General features: G+C 39.7%; 1 protein-coding gene across 1 annotated transcript in view; it reads left to right on the top strand.

Annotated features, from left to right (window-relative positions):
* ABCA4 (ATP binding cassette subfamily A member 4) overlaps window positions 1-20,455 on the top strand; it is a 76,436-nt gene that overhangs the window by 10,847 nt on the left and 45,134 nt on the right. Inside the window, exons 6-13 of the mRNA XM_075095520.1 lie at window positions 3,162-3,359; window positions 7,673-7,762; window positions 8,144-8,384; window positions 9,871-10,010; window positions 11,082-11,198; window positions 11,977-12,174; window positions 16,714-16,919; window positions 17,722-17,898. Of these exons, the coding sequence (XP_074951621.1) occupies window positions 3,162-3,359; window positions 7,673-7,762; window positions 8,144-8,384; window positions 9,871-10,010; window positions 11,082-11,198; window positions 11,977-12,174; window positions 16,714-16,919; window positions 17,722-17,898 (1,367 nt within the window). The remainder of the gene's footprint in view (window positions 1-3,161; window positions 3,360-7,672; window positions 7,763-8,143; window positions 8,385-9,870; window positions 10,011-11,081; window positions 11,199-11,976; window positions 12,175-16,713; window positions 16,920-17,721; window positions 17,899-20,455) is intronic.

The raw sequence follows: 20,455 nt of genomic DNA, 5'->3' as shown, positions 1-20,455 counted from the left end.
AGAATCGTGTGATGCTGTGTTAGTCTCTGTCAGCTGCCCAGTGGCATTAATTCGTCTACTGTTAAAAACTCTGCTTGCCAGTGTGTGCAGGACCGACATTTTCAACACCACCACCAAAATTATGATTGGAACCTGCTGGAGTGTGGTGTCTTTCTGCTGTATTTCCTGTGCTGATGTAGAAGGAGATGTAGTTCTCTTTATGCTGGAAAGTAAAGAAATCTGAACAACAGAGAGGAAGCTGGAGGAAACCTGGTGTTAAATACCACTTCTGCTGTCCTCCATAAAGTTTTCTTGTTAGCAGTAATCGCAGGGATACAAGATCATCTCACAAGAGCTGATTCACAGCTATGAGGAAAGAAATTGCTGTGAATACTTTCTTCAAGAACAACCGATGCAGAAAAACTACTCCTATAATTTTCAAAAGACCACAAGATAATTATTTTTCAAAAGGAATTGAACACTTGATCGCCTATGGGAGATAAATCGCTTAATTCCTATAGACCTTCTTGATAAGCAAGTTACTCAGGCTGGACGTATGGTTGGTTGAGGTAGGACTTGCAGAGCCATGACAAGAACCTAGATCTGTGTCCGTCTTAAGCCTCAACCATGATAGTTCATCTCTAGTTCTTCATGCTGCTCTACCCTCTGTTTGCTTGCATATCGCTGTACGCCCTCTCCCTCTGGCTCTGATGGCACAGAGCTGATCAACCTGCAAGCAACTTGTTTACAAGGGCAGCTGGCTGCAGATCTAGGTCTGAGCTGCCTGGGAGTGCAGGAAATGACACACAGAGCTGAAAGCTAAACCTGATGAAACAGCCAACTATCTGAAAAAATAATTTGGACTTCATCTCACCAGCTCTGGCCAAAGAGTGACACATTGATTAAAAATAAAAAGTATTGAAGTTTTCCTCTGAAGGCCTGCTTTTTTGAGTCATTCTAAGATAAGGATAAGAGACTGATGTTAAAACACAATAAGAGGTTCAGGAAAGATTGGTAATAGCCCACCCTACCGGAAAAATTGGAAGGGTGGAGGTTTGATGTTTTTCTAATCCCATCTGTTCATGAACATTCCTGCAATGCAGTTACAGTTTGTAAATAACATAATTTTTTTTCTGTGTTTAATTCCTCTCAGTGATGTTAATGTCACAGTTCTCTCGTTTCACAAGTCAGAAGAACGTTCCCAGGCTGTCTCCCTGTGCACCTCAGCTTCATTGCAGTTCACACTGGATGATGAGGACCATGCCCCATTGGGTGTATATGGTTAGAAAACGCTGCTTTTTTCACACACATCCCCAGGACATAAGTGACTGAGCAAATAAGGGATTTCTTTCACTGTCATAAAGTCAGTTAAATCCAACTCAAATGTTCCAGTTTAAGGGAGGGTGAGGGCGTTTGTTTTGGAGGTTTTTTGCAAGCTAGACTCTATCTGTCGGTTGCATTTCCTCTTTCGCGTTCTGCCTCTCTCCATGTTCTCCAACTTGTGTTAACAATGCCTTTATAGGGGTACAGCTGTAGTGATGACAGTGATGGTACTTCTTAGATACTTTTACTAGAAATTCACATCCCTTTTTTGTATCATTATTCCAATACACAATTTGCGTAATTCAGGTGGGATTTTTTTGACAACTGCAGCTCCATAGACTGATACTCAGGGCAGTCAGGGTAGACAAAATACAGTGTTGTACTAGACCTCTCCTCCCCTGCCTCTTCTATTCTGGATGCTCGCTTTCCACAGCCATACTTGCTATTTTGTTGCTAGTTTCTGACATCAGAAGCACTTAATGAATACCTCCTCAAGCTTGAATCCACTCCCCAAAGGAACTGAATTAAGTATTTTTTTTTGTTCCTCTGGGTTTTTAAATATTTCTTTTTACAGGCACCAGCAAAGAAGCCTTAGCTGCTAACGATAGGAGATTTGCAGATATAAAATTTTGATAATGGTGTTCAGAATCTCTTAGAAAGCCTTGTTAATTTGCTTAGATAGGAAATAAGTGTGTACCTATGCCTGACCTGGTATAGGTGTGGTGGGGTTTTTTTGATCCAAAGACTGGAACACTCAGCAGGTTATTTTTCTAAAGAAAGTTGTATTCTGTGCAGATCTTGACAATTTCTTTTTCTAAGCAGTTTATTAAATTCTTTTAGCCTAATGATGTTGTGTCAGTGCACAGTTCTTGTTTGTCTGAAAGTTTGTGTTTGTCTCTAATGCAGTAGGCATTTACAGTCATCGCGGTGTTGTGAGATTTTTTCCTTATGATTTGTACTGTGAAAAGAGATGGACAGAGGATGGGAACATGAGCTTCTGAGCAGTTTCCAGTGCTACTTTTTATTATATTGCCATGTATTCTGTCCATTATAGAGCAAGTAGAACTGAATCATAGACTACCAAAAGTGTTCCATTGCAGCAGTGTAAATCCTAGGTAAATCTACTGATTTCTATGGAATTATTCTGCATTTACATTGGTTTAACTGTAAACTGGTCTGTTCCCAGTGGTTGAACACTGAAGATAATAATTGGGTTTTAATGTTCCATGTTTATATTGAAAGTGGTCATCAGCAGATAGGTGTGGTTTAATGTAAAATGCCTTTGTAAAGCCTGGCTGTATGCCTGTGCACAGTGATAATGAATAATGGCTGTGGGGAAGCCACGCTGGGGTGGAATAGTCATAACTGAAATAAAATACTGAGGGAAATCAAGCTTGAGAATCAGTGGAACTGGCCTTTTTTTCTCTTAGAGCAACTGACAGCAAAAATATAACTAGCCGAAACACAAGAGGTAGCGATATGGCAAAATCAGTTGATTCTGGGGAAACACTTTCAAGCAAGCTGTAGCTATCCCTCCTTAGCCACAAGGATGGGTGGCACAGCATCAGGTGTGCTTAGATGACAGAGAGAAAGGGAAGCTGCCTCACAAGAACTTTTGCAATGAAGGGAAGAATCACTAATAAGAAGAGGAAAAACAAGAGTAAAGGCAAGGTGATCTAACATGACATCAAGTGAGGGTGGTTCAAGAGTTGATGCTTCAACTAACCACATCCTTCTGCCATTCATGAAAATATTAGCAGGGGCTGATATCAAGGTGTCCACTTTTGATAACTCTTTAATTGTTCCTGAGCAGTATGAAGGTTCCACAACAGTAAATGAAACATTGTTTTTGGTTGCAGTTTGCCTATGGTGTCCCTAGCTTGACTCTGAAGGACATTGCTTGCAGTCAGGTGCTCCTGGACCGCTTTATTATCTTCAGCAGCCGAAGAGGTCTCCCTTCTGTGCACAAGGCCATGTGTGCCTTGTCCCAGGAAAGCCTACAGAGAGTTGAAGATGCCTTGTATGCAAATGTTGATTTCTTTAAGCTATTTCAGCTGGTAAGTATTACCACAATCATCCTGCCTTATGCTGTCATTTTTTTGGCTGATATTTCATTGCCCTTCAAGAATTTTCTTTGTAATGCATCACCAATATGTTCCAAGTGGTCTTTGTTTATTTACCCCTGCAAATGTAAGGTTATGGATGTGTGATCATTAACCTACCGTCAGCAGAACATTAGACAGTTCTGAGTATGCTTTGGGATGAAACAGATTAAATTCACACTATAACAGAACTAAAAGACTCAAATGCAATTTTAAAATCAGAGTGTGTGTGTAACTATTATCTTGTCTTTCCAGTCTGTGTAGCCAAACAGCGTGTGGTGAGACCTACAGGGACCTTGCTGAGGGTTCTGAAAATACCCCATAAACCCCATCCTGGTTTTTCTCCATCCAGCATGACAGAATTTTGCACTGAAGGCAAAGCCACAATACATCTTGAGTTGGGATAGCCATATGAGCCTTTTTAAAAAGAAAAACAAAACACAAACCCCAAACAATCAAGTTGTACTGGCTTTCATCACCCCTTCTGTAGAGCTTTTCCTTACCTCTGTTCATTTTTGTTGCCCTTCTTTGTGCTGTTCCTGTTTCTGCTGTGACCTTCTTGCTATAAATTAACCACTGCTGCAACCTTGGTTCAGCATGGAGTTGTCATGCCATTATATCTATTTATTTATTTGATTGTTATTATTTATTATATATTTAAAGGTAATAATATGCATATATATTTATTTATATATATATAATGGCATACTGGTTTGGGATTTTTCAGAGGTGTTTGGGTTTTTTTGCTTTTGCTCTCTGTTCTTTTCCTAATATTTTTCTAATACTCCATTTGTATTTTTGCACACTGAGCTGGTGCTTTGAGAGAACTATTCATAAAGACTGCAAGTTCTCTTTCCTCATGATAGGAAACTTAGGGCCCATCACTCTATATGTGTCTTTCATGTTTGTTTTCCCCATGATCATGACACTGCATTTTTCAATAACGAATTTAATTTGCTGTTTTTCACCTTGTAACTTAATGTCATGAGACCATCACATTGGCAGTTTGCTGTATACAGCAGGCAGGGTATATGAGCAGCTGCTAAAGTTACATACAAAGTATTGATCAGACTTTTGTGTCACAGCAGTGTAACATCATGATTCATTTAACATGGATTTTACTCAGCTTTGAGTTGCTCAGAACTGGGAACAGAGGATGCCGGAAGCTTTAATTGACACACCAGCCAAATTACTGTTTGATTATTGTAGCACTGGCAGTCATTCATTGTGCCCATGTGATTTTGCCAATCCTGATAAGAATCTGTGGTCAGCTTTTGAAAGCTGCTGTTTTCCATGTCTAAAAATATACCCAGATATTTTCATATATCTGGTGCTTGCTGGAAGTAGCAGCGAATTAGTGCTACAGTACTTCTAAGACAGGTTTTTAGCATTTAAGGACTTCATGTGAATATGCATATTGCACTTCCTGACTTTAAAATGAGGCTGCTAACATCTCATGATTTTGCTGCCATAACAAATAAAACAGAAAGATGAGATTTGATGAAGCAGTTGTCTGTGTTTAAACAAAAATAGACTTACGTGGGAAATAGGAACATAAACCTGAAACCAAAATCTGGAGTTGTGAAAGACTGGGTTTTCAGATGCAGGCTGACGGTCTGGTCTGTTACGGTAAGACCTGACTGCCAAGACTTCCCCGGAGTATTAGAAGTCTGTGTGTTGGAAGGGTATCCGTAGACTGATTCCCAGTGGGTTTTAATGTGCACCCAGCTGCAGAGGAGAGGGATTATCTTTAAATGATGCCTAGTACAACGAGACCTCAAGTTGGTAGAAGGTTTTGCATACTCCCATCATTATAGTTGCTAAATAATAATTTAAATATATTTCTGGTTTTTTCCAAGGCAGAAGCCCCCATTTTAAATCAAAAACCATCTTAGTTACTCCTGTTAAACTAAAATGTAGACTGTGCATAAGCACTCCTTGCCACAGTTATTTTTACGATGTGCTTCCCCACCACAGTGAAATTAATGTTTCTTGTTGAATTTGTAATCGACATATTCAGGTATGTACGTGCATAAACGTACACTCAAATCTTTCACGTGCTCTTGTATACCCTCTAGGGGTCTTTGCCAGAAATCAAAGCAACTCACCTTTTTGTTAGCAAAGCAGAGATAGAAAAATAAGACCCTTCCTTTACTGTCTGGCTGGCTCGGCGACAGCAAGGAAAATGAGCGTCTTTCTGGAGCACTGCTGCCCTTGAACCTGCCTGTTTGAGCTTTGTTTGAAGTTCTTTAAACCTCATAAACAAGTAAAAATAAAATTCTTTGATAACTTATTGCAATTTTGGGTGGAGATAGTTCTTCACTAAGCATAGACACATGTTGCTGAAATAGCTGCTTTGATCAGTATCACCATGTGCACTTGACATATAATCAAACTGAGTGTAAATCTATGCTCAGTTACATATGCAGAATAAATGTTTCTTGGACTTTTTAAAAATCTACATTAGTTTTAAAACTCCTACATTAGAAATACCTGTGTATTCAAGACCCAGGTTATTTTCTGCACTCTTACACTGTCAGTTACTCTGTACTTCATGGTCTTCAGGCTACAGTTGTATAGTATAACCAATCGTATACCATAACTTGTATTTGCAGAGCTCCTTGTTTGAGTGGCACTTATCTTAGGGTGGGTAGCTGACTGTATATTCCAGAACTGGGCCTTCTATTGTTGGAAAGAAACTCTTCAATGTTTACGCTCTTCTGTTTTTTTCATCATACCATATTCACTTCCAGTCAATATGAAAATAGTTGGATAAATATTTTGGGGAACGCTTTCATGCTCTTCTGTGCTTAGAGTCAATAAACATTCCCAACTGTATGCTCTGATATTTAGGTCAGATGAGAGTGTAGTTTGTACATAATGTCTGCTGATCCTGTCTTATGTGTGCTTCTAGAGAACATGAACTAGCTGAGCACAGATTCAGTCATTTTAGGACATTTCTATTAAGACCTGATTTATACTGAATGCCTCCTGCAAGAAATAATATTTAGGAGCAAACGTGTAATTTTGCCCCTATTTCTCTTTTCTTGTCCTCTAGCTACAAGAAGGAGGTTCTTAATTCCATATTTATGCCAGGTGTTTCTCTGGTTTTCTTCAGATTGTTTACAATACCTGTTGCTTGCAGTTTCAAAAAGGCCAGGTTAAGGCAAATGCTCCAAAAATCCTGTATAATCTTTGCAGAGACTGGTTCCCCTTAGGGGACAAAAGAAAAGCGTATTTTGAAGCATTGTGTGTGTATACTTCCTGCCTAAATTGCAAGTGACAGATCAGAACATGCTAACATAAGCTTTCTGTAAAAACTCTTGCCTTTGTGGTTCCCTGCCAGGTACCTACACAGTGCAGCTGTCTTCTGCTTTCTCAACCACCTACTGACTGAAAGGAATGGCAGGGAATCAGCAGGGTGTATAGCTACATAGTTTTAGGGAAGTCTTTTTATGGGCTTATCTCATAAATATTACAGTCTAGCTATCTAAAAGTCCTGCTTTATATTTTATTGTAATAGCAGAAAAAATAGATGCCTGAGAAAGCCTCAAGAGTGCTAACTCCAAGCGTACATGTGATTCTTTAGACAGCTGACTAAGAAGGATGCAGTGATGCAAGCAAATTGGTATGTAATGGTAAGCCATGGTGTCACCTGTTTCTTAAGAAGACAGTGATAAGTAAAGTGTTAACTTGTGCTGGAAAGGCCATTTGGCCAGCCTGCAGGAGTCTGGAGAAATAATGTTTTCTGTCAGATCTGCCAGACAGCGAGGACCAGACTGTCTCCAAAATCAGGAAATCTCTCAAGTGTAAAGTACTACCTGTTATTTACCTCCCCGGCAAATGGGGGCTTCTGCATCACAACCTTTGCTAAATTCCAAAGTTACCAGGAGTCTGTACATCTCACTGGAAGAACAGCCTCTTTGAGAGATAGCTTCTCAGAAATCCCAATTCCTGCATTCCTCCTCCATTGTTGCACCTATTGGCATGGTGGACTTACATAAGCAGAACAAATTCCAGGCTGTTTTCAGTGGTCTGTGACTGTTTTGGTCTCATATTATAAGAACACCTACACAGGCTGCTGTGTGAGTTTGCACATGGGTACTGGATTTGTAGCCCCACAAGACAGGCTTACAAGGCTCACTGTTCCAAATAGGTCAAGGTATTTGAACTAAAGAGGTGCCATTTGGATTTTCTTCTCTCGCTGTAATAGCTGTTGTAATGTAGAAAATATACAAAACTCCTCTGTATTTCTGATGTATTCACAGCTTCCCACTGTGTTGGACAGAAACTCACACGGTGTTGACCTGAAGACCTGGAGGAGGGTGCTGTCTAATGTCTCCCAGGCAGTGCAAAAGGTAAGTGGTCTAATAATAGACGGCATCACTTTTCTGGGTAGCACGTAGTCCTCCTTTTCCTTTGTTCTAATTATGTTCTGGTTACATGTTTTATCAGAAAGAAAATACACTGGTTTGGGAAGAGCTGATTCCTTAGAAATTCATTCCTCTCATTACAAAATAAATGTAGACATAAGCCTTGGCAATTACGAAGCATATTCTTTTCTTCAGAAATACATGAGAGAACAAGAACTGATAATGGTACCTGTGACCAGGACGGAGGAGGTAGAAGGATGAGGTTCTGACTGCATCCAGACTTTACCAGTCTAGGCACAACTAAGACCTCACCAGATACTTACCTCCTTTGAGGGTTGTAATTAACAAAATCTTGTCTTACTACAGCTAGCCAGGAAGCCAAGCGTTCAGGACCTTTTGATGTTTCTGCAACCATTTGTACAAGATGGAAGGCCAGAATCCTTAGGCCACTTGGTGAGCTCCCTGTCTGATCTTTTCTGTGGCTACCCAGAAGAAGGTGGATCCAGAGTGCTTTCCTTCAACTGGTATGAAGATAACAACTACAAAGCTTTCCTGGGGATTGACTCAACAAAGAAGAAATCCAGTTATCTTTATGATAATACAACCAGTAAGTTTTTCCACCAAACTATTAGAGAGACTGTAGACAGGTGCACTTATGTTAGAATACTACTGTTGCTTTTATAAAATGACATTTTTAGGCAGCTGATCCAGGAAATTAGAGACAGGTGAAATGGTTTTACTTCATATGTACTTCATAGCTGGAAGCAGAGAAGCCCAGGAATTGAGAACTGACAGAAATACGCATTTCCTTTCAATATGAAGGCATAAACATCATCACCATCATCATTAAGACAGTCCCTTTGTCTTATCTTCTAATGTATGCTACTGATATCAGGATGAACTAGATGCTTCTGAAGAAGGGTCAGGAAAATACAGTGCAGCATCCTGGAATTACTTTTTTCCAAGAGAATTTTTTTGAAGTCTCTCAACTTGATTGATGACCTGGAGCACAGGAATTTTGAAATCTCTCCTTTTAAATAGTACTCAATTTGATGCATGGCAGCTGTTCTCTTCCTGCATAAAAGTACATACATACAGTATCAGTAACATTCTACAGCATAATTAAATCCTACATAGAGAGTATTTCAATTAATCAGTTTTTGATGCTTTGATTTCCTCACTTACCTTCTTGCTATCGTAATAGGAGAGACTGCAAAGAGGAATCAATTTTATCTTTTCTACCATTTTATCTTTTTATTATGTCCCCTTGTGTTTGCTATTTAGTTTTTCTCTACATTAAGAGCACCAGCAATTTTTTCTGTGCTAACGCCCATATTATAGCTGGTACTACATGATAGATATGGTTGTATGGTTACAAAGTACAGGTGAGCACTTTGCCTGTAGAGAGGCTCCTACCTTTCACTATTCGTGTTGATACGTGGCTCTACTTACATCTGAATGTTCAAAAGACCTGTAAAAGGCCCAGTACTCCATTTCTTCAGCCAGGGAAAATACAGTTGAATGCCACCCAAGTAAGCTATTTCATAGTGCAGGAGTAAAATATAACTTTACATTAGAATGTTCAGTTCTAAATTATTGTAGGACCCAGTTCTGAACTGTTCCATAGTTCAACATCCAAGCCTGCTGGACGTCCAGTCCAATAGTTTATACTATGTGAGAGTTAACCTTTAATAGGAGAAAAAATAACTTCGTATCAGTCTCAACTACCATACAAAGGAGCTAAGTCATTAGGAGAAAAGCAATTAGAGCTCAAAATCGTTCAGTGAGATCTGAGCTGTCTAGTTTCCTTCCGTTTGAAATACCTTATAAATAACAGCAACTTTCAAATGGGTAAATCTATTTATGTTTCCTCTTCCGATTTCCATGGTGCCTACTTTATAACTCCAGTATCTATTTAGTAGTCTTTTCCATTTATTCAGATGTTGTACTTTCACATTGCAAAATGTGCTTAACCCATTCAGATTGAAAATGCTTTAAGCTGTCCATATTGCCAGTAAAAAGCCCTGCAGGATGTTATATATGCTAGGATTTGAGTAGGGTTTCATAAAGACTGTCTTTCTTTCTGTCTTTAGCACCCTTTTGTAATGCATTGATCCAGAACTTGGAATCAAACCCTTTAACCAAAATAGCCTGGAGTGCTGTGAAGCCCCTGCTGATGGGAAAAATCCTCTTTGCTCCTGATTCACCATCTGTACGGCAAATCCTAAAAAATGTAAGAAGTTTTGAAATACAAAAACGTATTTTTCTAAAAAAATATGCATTCTAAGAAACACTTTTTGAAAAACAGTGGCCCGGCTACCTCAGCCTAATCAGATTTTCTTTTCAGAACTCCATTTGTTCTGACGGTCATCAGAGGAGGGACAGTTATTCTTCATTTAAAAAACAGGAGACAGATTTTCACTGATTCATCCCATCTTGGTCCACATTACATACTTTTTCCCAGCTCAGATAGCCTTTTGTTGGCATGATTCCACATTTACACTAGTAAAAATACTGGTGTTTATACATATTCTACACATGTAGGAACATCAGCAGCTCTGTGCCAGTAAATATCTAAATGGAGCAGCTGTGAGGCTTGGATAGACTCATTGAGACCTAACACTGAGAGATTACAAACTGATAGCAACATCATGGTCTAGTATTATATATTCTGAAATTATAAATAATTTTTACTTCATGAAAATGGGATGGAGCCTGGACTTTTCAGCTCAGTGACTGAAGCTGGGTGAAATTAATCTGGGCAGTTAAATCAAGGTCGCATCTGACCTAAATTTTGGCCACCTTATAAGCAGCAATTAATTTAATCTCAATATGTAGGCAAAGCATAGAAGAACTGCTGCTCGTAGTTCACACAGGAAACCATCAGATTCACAGCAACCCAACATTTCAAATCTTAAGTACTATGTTAACTATGAGAGTATCTGTCTTCTCTAACTGCCTCCCATTTATTCATCTACACACATCCTAATCTCTTTAGTCCTTAAGAGAACTTTAAAGTTCTCTAAGTTCTTGGAGAGAAACAGTCAAGGGGAAAAAGAGAGGAAGACATCATTTTACCTAAAACCTGAGTATTTAAAATAATTGAAGGTAACTGGGATTAATGTGCACTTGTTTTTTCCGTTACATATACAATAGAAATTTTTCCTAAGTGAATTTGATTCTGGTTGGATTTTACAAATTCTTTTTCTGAGCATTGTTAACATTTCTGAATGGCTGGATCATAAATTCTGTTTGTTTCTCTCCTTAGCTTTCTAACACTCTTTTCTGCTCTTTTATTCCTCAGGCAAACTCCACTTTTGAGGAACTTGAGCGCCTCAGGCTGTTGACCAAAGCTTGGGAAGAAGTAGGACCTCAGCTGTGGTACTTCTTTCAAAACAGCCTGCAAATGAATATGATACGTGTATGTTATAACTTAGCAGGGATCCTCAGTAAGAGCAGCCTTTCACCATCCTTTATTTTTACTAAGGGAGAAGAGAATTAATTTGGAAGGTTTGGCTGGAAGCACAGCCTTTGCATCAAGGAATCTGTAGCCTTTAAGGCTGTTGGACTGGTTACTGGGCCTGGTTTGAAGTCTAGTCTTAGATGCATTACAGCATCTCTGTGGCAAAACCTCAAATCTGGACACTCTCTAGAATCTGGCTAATGACTTCTTAACAAAGGCAGCAATCACTGCTTCCCTGTCTCTCCAAAATGCCCTTCAAGAAGAGACAACTTGATTTTCTTGGGTTCTGCATAAGCAAGGAAGGCAATAGGACCATGTTTTTGCTGTGTCCAGCAATTTACTACCTTAGGAAATTACTCATTTCCACATCCCTAAGATTTGACTTTGATCAGCTGCAAGCAATACCTGTAGCTAAATTTTATAATGCAGTTCATACTAGAGAAAACATTTGTTTTTCCACACTCTTCTCTATTAGATTAGGCATTTATTATATTTATTCTCTTGCTTATAAAGAAAAATGTAATAAGTAGTCAAGGATAAATTTCTTTTCATGCATTCTTCAAGTCTCACCTCCAGTTCAGCTATGCAGTTGCCCTTTTATAAAATTAATTCCTTAGCATACCCTTTTGTACTGCTTCATAGCTCAGAAAGAGCTATGGAAAGGGAAACCTTTCTAGCTAAACAGGGCATGTGAAGAGGATCATTGTAGTGAAGCTGTCCTGATGTGTTTCCTCAGGACTCTCTGAAGCACCCTACAGTGAGGGACTTCTTGAACAGCCAACTGGGTGCTGAAGGCTTAACTGCTGAACACATAATCAACTTTCTCCACAATGGGTCTCCAGGGAGCCGGGAGAAGGGAATGGCAGACTTTGACTGGCGGAACATCTTCAGTGCTGCAGACCGAGGTCTGCGTTTACTCAGTCAGTATCTGGAGGTAAGGTCAGTCCTTGCACTGCTGGGAGTACTTGTAGAGATATCTTAAAGCAGGGTACTTGCTTTAACCATGTGGCAACAGACACGGTTAAAATCATAAGACATCTTCATTTGTTTCAAATTTAATCTCAATATGGGAAGCATGTTTTTAAGAAAATACAGCAGTACAAGAGCATGAATAATTATTATGAAAAAAAACTTCAATTCGATGATCCGCAAATGCTATATTCAAAATGTTGTTTGAATGTCTGGACACACTTTGATGCTGAGAGGCAGAAAGTGAACGCAAAACCTCAAGAAAATATTTTTTTTTTTCGAAGTACTAATAACTGATAGGCCTAATAACTCATTTCAGCAAGACCAGGACCAGAGAAGCTAGTAGTTCTTTGGTAAGTCCCCCTTCAGGTTTTTAAGCACCTGATCAGAATTCGATGGAAACAAATGAGGTAGTTTCCAGTTGTTCTGTGGCCACTTCAGACAAGATGTCTGTATCTCTTTCCTGGAATCTGTACCCCACTTCTGTAGGGTGCTGTGTTATTAGTGGGGCTCTGAGGCTTTTTGAGAGCCACAGTGCAGGAATTGAGGTGAAATTTCATTATGTAAATAAAAAATGCTAAAAATGTAGATGAAAATATCAAGCCATTGTAAAAATACTTTGGAAGGTACTTTCAGTAAGGGGTTACCCTGGTACGGGCAAACTAACTTCCTAGTGAGTTCATCAGACTCAGACAAGTCCAGTACAAAAAAGGTTATATTTTTTTAGACAGCAAGGCAAACTGGTGCATCCCTTCCTTCCCAGAGATGGGTAAAAACCAGAAGGTTTTTTTGATTAGTGGTTTGTTGGGGGTTTTGGGGAGGTTTTGTTCTTGGTTTATTTTTTTAAAATCCTATATATTTCTGACTGCAGGTAAAGATGTGTTTGGAACTAGACCTGAGATGGGGTGGATTCCTGTTAAGTTAGATAAATGAAATACCAACTCTTCTTTGTAAACTTACGAGCCCAGGCAAAATGAGTGGACCCTGGAATGTTGGAGGTTAACTCCAAGAGTTTAAAAAACTATTGCTGTTGGCAGTAGTATTAATACTTGGGAACTCATCACTTAGTATGTGCCATATGAGGGTCAGGGTCTTTACAGAGATGAATTACATCTTACAAACACCTCTGAAATAAAAGTAAATATTGTTATTTAATGGTTAAATAAGCTGAGCTTCAAGCTCACAGAGAAAATCGATACTAGTTGTAGGCAACAGGACCAAGCCTACCTCTCCTAATTCCAATCCAGTTCAGTCTAAAAGACCATTCAGCCCCTGCAGGAAGGCTGAATGAGAACTGAGAAACTGAGAGTTTTTCTGCCTTCCTATAGCTGTTACAAGACAGAACAATAAGGCTTTTGCACAAAGCTCTGCTGATTATCTGATGATCTTTTTGCATCGTGTTAGCAGAATTATTTCTTACTCAAGCTGAGTGAAATGTATTGCTTACAGCAGGTCAGTGCTGGAACATCCACAATATCAGGGCAGTTGCTGTACCTGGTAATAGATCTTTGTGTCCTAAAGTTCTTTGTAATGAGCTTATTCTTTTAAGTCTGCTGTTTACATGGAGTTGTTAGCATTTGAGAATGTTTTCACACTGTGCCAAGCACAATGAGAACAAATAGCTCCCTTTCAGGGACACCCTACTCCTTACCATATCATGCAATACGGAGAGGTGTGCTGCCAGCAGCTATCTTTGGAGACTGCAGAGCTCCGGTGCAAGCTGTGGTGCAGCTGAGTCTCCCACAAATTATGCAGTGGCTGCTCACCCTCACCGCGCCAAGAATTTCCTCTTCTTCCCTTTGATTACCTTAGGCCACAGATAACTGTTTCAGAGCACTACACAGTCACCTCTTTATGCTGCTTATTTTCTGGTTTTATCTTCCAAACCCGTTCTTAGTATTTTAGTTTTGGTTTTCCCATCTTCATTGGACCATTTTAAATTGTTATGTAATTACTGGGAGAAGATCTGAAATTAATTTCCTCAAGTGATTGATTGATCAATCAATTTTGATATAGTGAGGTTTATGAAGGCACAAGTTGTGTGGCAATTCACTGAAAATAAGCCTAGGTAAAGCATACAGCCTTTGTTTTGAATGCAATTATTGTCGAAAGAAAATCCAGCTTTTGGCTAGTAGATTACAATATGCAATCTCTTTTTACTTTCAAATGGCATGAAATATTGCAACACTGGTGTGTCAGCCTATGTTCTTATACAAGCTTTGGTTTCATTCTACTCATGCAGATCTATAAGCACTCGTGTTTTCTGTCTTGAACACTTGCTGCTCCCTTGACTGGACCCCTGGATAAGAGCCTATACTGCTCCTCAGCCTAGCGCAGACACTGCCTATTTTGTGGTGAAAATCTAGATGAGGCCAGTTGTCTGTTAGTACTTTGCCAGTGCCATTCCCACAGACTCCCTTGGAAAACTACATGAGTTCTTCTGCAGCTGCAACAAGTACCTTGAAAATAATTCCTCATAACAAAGAAACAGCAAATAGTCCTCTAGACAGTGCAAAGACACAGTTACACAGCAGGACTTTGCTGTAGAAACACTGACACTTTGGCAAGAACTAAACCGAGTTCCAGAACTCGGTTAACTATGTGGGATAAACGTATCCCCCAAAAATTAATACGACCTGAGCCATTGGTGTAATTTGATATCTCTTCTGGCATACAAACCAGAAAGTTTTTCTGCCTTATTTTGCTTTCTGATAAGAAATTCTGTCGTTTAATTTTGTAAAGCAAACTAGGAGAATGAACATTTGCAAAACACCAAGAAGAGTAAAGGTACAAAATAATAAAGTTATCAGTTTAATCAATGTTTTGCTGCCAGTTAAAAATACATTTTCATATAGATCCCATTAAATTGTGATACTTCAAGTTTTAAAGGAACCAGAGCATGATTTGTCACAGGGAAAGGTTAAACAAAGGAGTCTTTAAGATGTCTGCCCATTAAATAACAAGTTGCCTGTATGAGCACTTTGATGTGGAGTAATTTTTAGTTATTGACCTGCAAGAGATGATTAAGCAGATAGGATCAAACAAGTTAGCCTCCTGGAATTTTATGAAGCAAGATAATTCAGTAGGTATCCTCCCAGCCCATCAGGGGGTTAAATAATTCTTCTCTCTGTTAATGTCTCGCCAGTTCTGAATTGTGGAAGCTGAATATACAAACATAAGTCTGTAATTTTACAGATAACTAAGGATAGAGTTCACCATTTTTTTGTCTTACAATGCCTGTTAAGTAGGAGTTAAATGGGGGGATGTGAAGGGCTTAGATTTTGATGACTTGGTGTCTTGTATATGGACTGATTATAATACATTTCACAGTAATGACAGAGACTAAGAAAGAAGGCAGTTTGCTGTGAAGGATAAACTACTTTGTAGTATTGAGATAGCGAAAGCATGTTAACTTAAACCAGCAGGTTAATCACATGTCAGAATTCAGTAGGGACACAATATTATCAGTGAAATCAATTGACTAGTTGACTGGCATTAAATCGGAATAAATGCCTAAATACCTAAGAGACTTTAAGATTCAAATTTATGCTCTGACTCAGCCAACACTTCACTCGACAAAATGCTTTTCAGCTGAAGTCCATGGCTAATGTGCTTTTCTTATGGATCTGTCATCCTTTAGCTCTCTGGTGTTTACTCAGGCACTTACCAGGCTGAAAAAACGTCCCAAAACTTGAAAAAGTATAGTGTTTTGATTCAGCTGGATTGCTAAAAAGCTGTCATGGCCAGATTTATTTTATAGCTGAGTTAATTTTATCTCTTGGATGCAGACTGTGGAGACAGTTCCTGATGCTGCAGCTTTAGCCCTTCCAACTCAGATATTTGTCTTTTTGAGGGAACCTTCCAAGCATAGTCCAAGTGGCACAGTTCACATTTCCATAGCTGGATAATTACAGTGGCTTAAATATTTTTTTGGAAAAAAAAAAAAAATTTCATTCTATCTAGTTAGTAAATGTGGCACCATAGTCTTTGGCTGAACCTAGTACTGGCTATACATTTTGCACAGGTACATTGGAATTTACCCTGTCATACTTAAGTTGCAACTTTTGAGTTGCAGCTCCTGCTTTAGTGGCCACCTTTGCTTGATTTCTTACTTGTCGGGGTGGACATTTCTTGAGCTTGGAGTAGGCAATCCTTAAATATCAGGAGTAAACCTCTTTCAAAATGATTCCATGCACTCACATTGACCACAGCAATGCTAAATATGAGGTTTACACTTTGTTTTAGGGAGAATGATATTTCTGAGCTGGTATGTGTGTTGTATGTTGTTGTGTGTTTTGAAATTGACATAAGAATTAGAGTAAGAATGGGGAAACTTTCAGGAAGGAGAGAGTCAATTTTTAATAGATTCAGCATAAGCTTTTAAAGCTGAAAATAGCAACTACTTCAGATGAACCTACCTCCCTTTTCTGCTTTTCAACCACTGATGTTTGCTAGTCTTAGCAGTTTATTCCCATGCGATTTTTCTCTTTGTGATTATTTGTAGTGCTTGACCTTGGATAAATTTGAAGGTTATCTTGACGAAACTCAACTGACTCATCAAGCCCTTCATCTGCTGGAGGAAAACAAATTCTGGGCTGGTGTTGTTTTTCCAGACATAGAGCCTACAGCCAGCAGTCTTCCACCACTTGTGAAATACAAGATCCGGATGGACATAGACGCAGTGGAGAAAACAAACAAAATCAAAGACAGGTAGGTGATGGTTCCTTCTCAGTTCTTGCCTGCCATAACATGAATGTGAGACATAGATGTTAGAGCCTGCATTGGATACATGCATGAAATCCAACTGTATTCACCAATAGATAGTATGTAATGCAGTGCAGAATCCATCTCCAGTTACCAGGTACAAGTATCACCCTTGTGACAGGCCAAGCAGCAGGTAGGGACATGGATATGTGGCAAAGGGAATGATTCTGCTCAGAATCTGTTCAGTAACCTGCTTAAGTTTTTAGTTGGCTCCATCACTGGGAGAGGCAGACAAGGAAGTCCTACATGGATTGTGATCCAGCTGTCCTTCACCTGGACAGCAGAACTTCTCTGCTGTTCCTTCTCAAGTCCCCTTCAAATGGCCTCACTTAAAGGGACAGCAGAAATAATTTCTTAGGTTGTCTACATAGAGGAATATAATGGTGTCTGGTAGTTGCAGTTCAGCTGTTCCAGTTTAATCTCCAAGGATACTGTATTCCAAATACAGTTATTTCTATTCCAGAACAGTTACTCTGCTGTGTGATTAATTATGTACATTTTTGGCCCAAATCACTCTTCTGTGTCAGTATAGGCAAAACTAAAGGAAATGAAAGAACCTTGCAGGTCATATGCTTTCTCAAGCAACGTGGTCTAACAGACGAAAATCTAGAAAAGGCAACTCCAGGCAGTCCCCCTACAATTTCAGTAGCTAAGATAGGTTTTTAAAATTTATTTATTCCACACACACACACTCCTCCCCTAAAGCCACTGTTTACCCAAATGACTTCCATGTGAATTTTCTTTTGAGGTACTGGGATCCTGGTCCAAGAGCTGATCCTGTGGATGATTTACGTTACATCTGGGGAGGCTTTGCATATCTCCAAGACATGATTGAGCATGGGATTATAAAGACCCAGACCAACGCTGAAGTGCCATTAGGAGTTTATCTGCAGCAAATGCCATATCCGTGTTTTGTGGATGATGTGTGAGTAAAACCAGTTTATCTTATTTCTGGTGAATACTTGGATCGCTGGGTGCTTTAAGACACTCAAGCACCAGTTCTAACCCTAGTCCTAAGGTATACATGCAAGAGCAATAACATACATAACTGAATGAATATGGTTTTTTCCTTATCCTGCCATAACCCAGACTCCAGAAGCTGCCTTTGCCAGGATTCTACCCCCTAATCCCAATCGTGGCCTTTGTTGCATCCAGGCAACCAGTGTCCAGACTTAAAGTGGACATAAAACACTGGTCCCTTAAAAGCAGCAGTTTTCTTCCAACTTTTGCATATCACACAAAATACGAAAAATAATCTGGAGATTTTTTTGGCCTTACTTTTCCAGGCAGCAATAGTAACCTAAGCTAAACCTTCACATTGATTACAGCTGAGAATCTGTTATCAGCATGGCACCCCAACTATATAACGCTTTAATCCCTCACGATGTCAGCCCTGGAACTACCCCTGTGATTACCCCGGGACCCAGCAAAAATGTGATGTTTTAAAAAGTTCTTATCTAACTAAAACTGAGCCTCATGCTATAGCATATGACCAGTGCCTGTAGCAAAACTGAACACAAAGCACTGACCCATGTTAGAACAAACACCACATCTGTCAGTTAACTGTGTAGAATCCACTGAAGTGTAGTTAGCTTCTTTTCCCTAATTACATCTCTAAAACCCAGCTTTCTTTATATCCAAATAATAATTTCCTAAAGAAAAAATGAACAGAAAATGCCTGTCCCAATGGAATTGGTACCTCACTTGCTATCTCTGTAAGTCTTGAAGAATCAAACAACCCAGTCTCTTCAAGTGTATTACCAAACTCTAACCCTAGACTTAATCATATCTAGATATACCAATACCCAAATCTGTAGGCTTTGGTCCCTGAAGACACCTACAGGCCTTGCAGAATCCCAAGACAGTTTAGGCTCTTGAAACTCTTTCTTTCCAAAATCCTAACCCCATCCTTAATCCAGGATTCCATTTATAACTACATGACAAGTATCTGCAAACTGGATATATGGCATTGGTTTCCGCTAACATCCGCCCTTTTTGTTCCCTTGTGGATGCTACAGCTTTCAACAATAACCTAATATTCTCTAACCTTCTTCTCCCTAATTCCTTTCAATAGTTTTAATGAAGATTGACTGGTTTTTGTCTTAAATCTCATATAAATCTAGCAAAGGATTCCAGGACTGTGGCTGCAGTTCATTATTGCAGGCACCAGGAGTTTCTTTCCCTAGTAAAGAGCAGAATAAAGAAGCTAAAGGAGAAAAGAGGTGGTTGTTTGCTCTGTAACAAAAAAAAGAGAGAGACTGTGCTCCTGGGTGCAGATATTTCATGGCTACATGGAGGCAGTGGGGCTGTGGACCCCCAGATTTTATGAAGTGGTGCCTCCTCCCTGTTCACAGCGTGCCTGTTCCAATGCTGCAGTCTGTGCTACTGCAAGTGTCGTGGTATACACTTCACTGCAAAAAAAACCCAAACAAACAAAAAAACCAAAATGCTATAGAAATAATTTCATAGTTCTGTCAGTGTGCTCTGTTCAGGCAAATGCTAGTACTTCAGATAATGGCAGATTGCAGATTTATATAATTTGACCTGTCATTCCCATCAGTCATTACCTGTTAGCCTGACAAAAAATGTCACCCTGGCAAGCCTGCTGCTTATTTCCTCCCCACTGAAAATACTGCAGAGGCAGAAACCCCACCTGTGCAAAAGTTCTCTGAAGCCTGCAGCAGCCACACACAGTCCAGGGCTGATACCCAAACGCAGTGATGGCCTCTGCAGAGAGCCTGCTTAAGTGAAGCAAGCACATCCTCCTGGTCAACATGTATGTTGTTCTGTGCGTGGCCTAGTGCGGGTCTACATGTGTCCACCAACGGGCAAAAACCAGGCCATTCCACAAAAGCATGGCTTTGTTTCAGCAGGCCAGATTGCTCTTCAGGAATTTTTGGTGAAAAAGTAAAGACTTTCCATTTGTTTTGGCAGTGGAGTAGCTATGATAGCATATGGCAAAAATGTAGGGCTCAGATTTAGGAAGCTGAAGGTTTTTTGTTCTTTTTTGGTGTTAGCAGCTCTAAATTTTTGGCCTTTAAAGAATCAAGTCCATTTGGTTTTCAGGGTAATTTTATTGAAAAACTGCAATCCCAAACTAATATAAAATGTTTTCAGCTTTCCCACCCTGACAGCACACTTGGGGCAACGCTTCACCAGGGATCATCTGCCAGGGCTGAGCAGCCAGCGAGTCTGGGGCGAGGGACGGCGAAAGGGAGCAGCGCCTTCGTCACAGTGCATGGGGGCCACCCACAGCGGCCCGTCCCAGCGCTGCCGTTTTTGAAGTGGTGCCATGTGGGATAGTCCCCAAGCATTCCCAGAGTCATGGCTTGTACGAATTTCAGCAGCTTTGCTGGCAGCATCTGATGCTTTTAATGCTGAATTTGTTTAATTCTTTCGCCTGTGAATCTTGGGAGCATAAAAAGACAGTGACTCTCCCAAACTGTTAGCATTAGCATACATCTTAAAATATTCTTTGTACA

Source organism: Phalacrocorax aristotelis, chromosome 6, assembly GCF_949628215.1.
Source record: "Phalacrocorax aristotelis chromosome 6, bGulAri2.1, whole genome shotgun sequence".
In the NCBI taxonomy this organism is placed as follows: Eukaryota; Metazoa; Chordata; class Aves; order Suliformes; family Phalacrocoracidae; genus Phalacrocorax; species Phalacrocorax aristotelis.
This window is presented reverse-complemented; position numbering and strand designations above follow the sequence as displayed.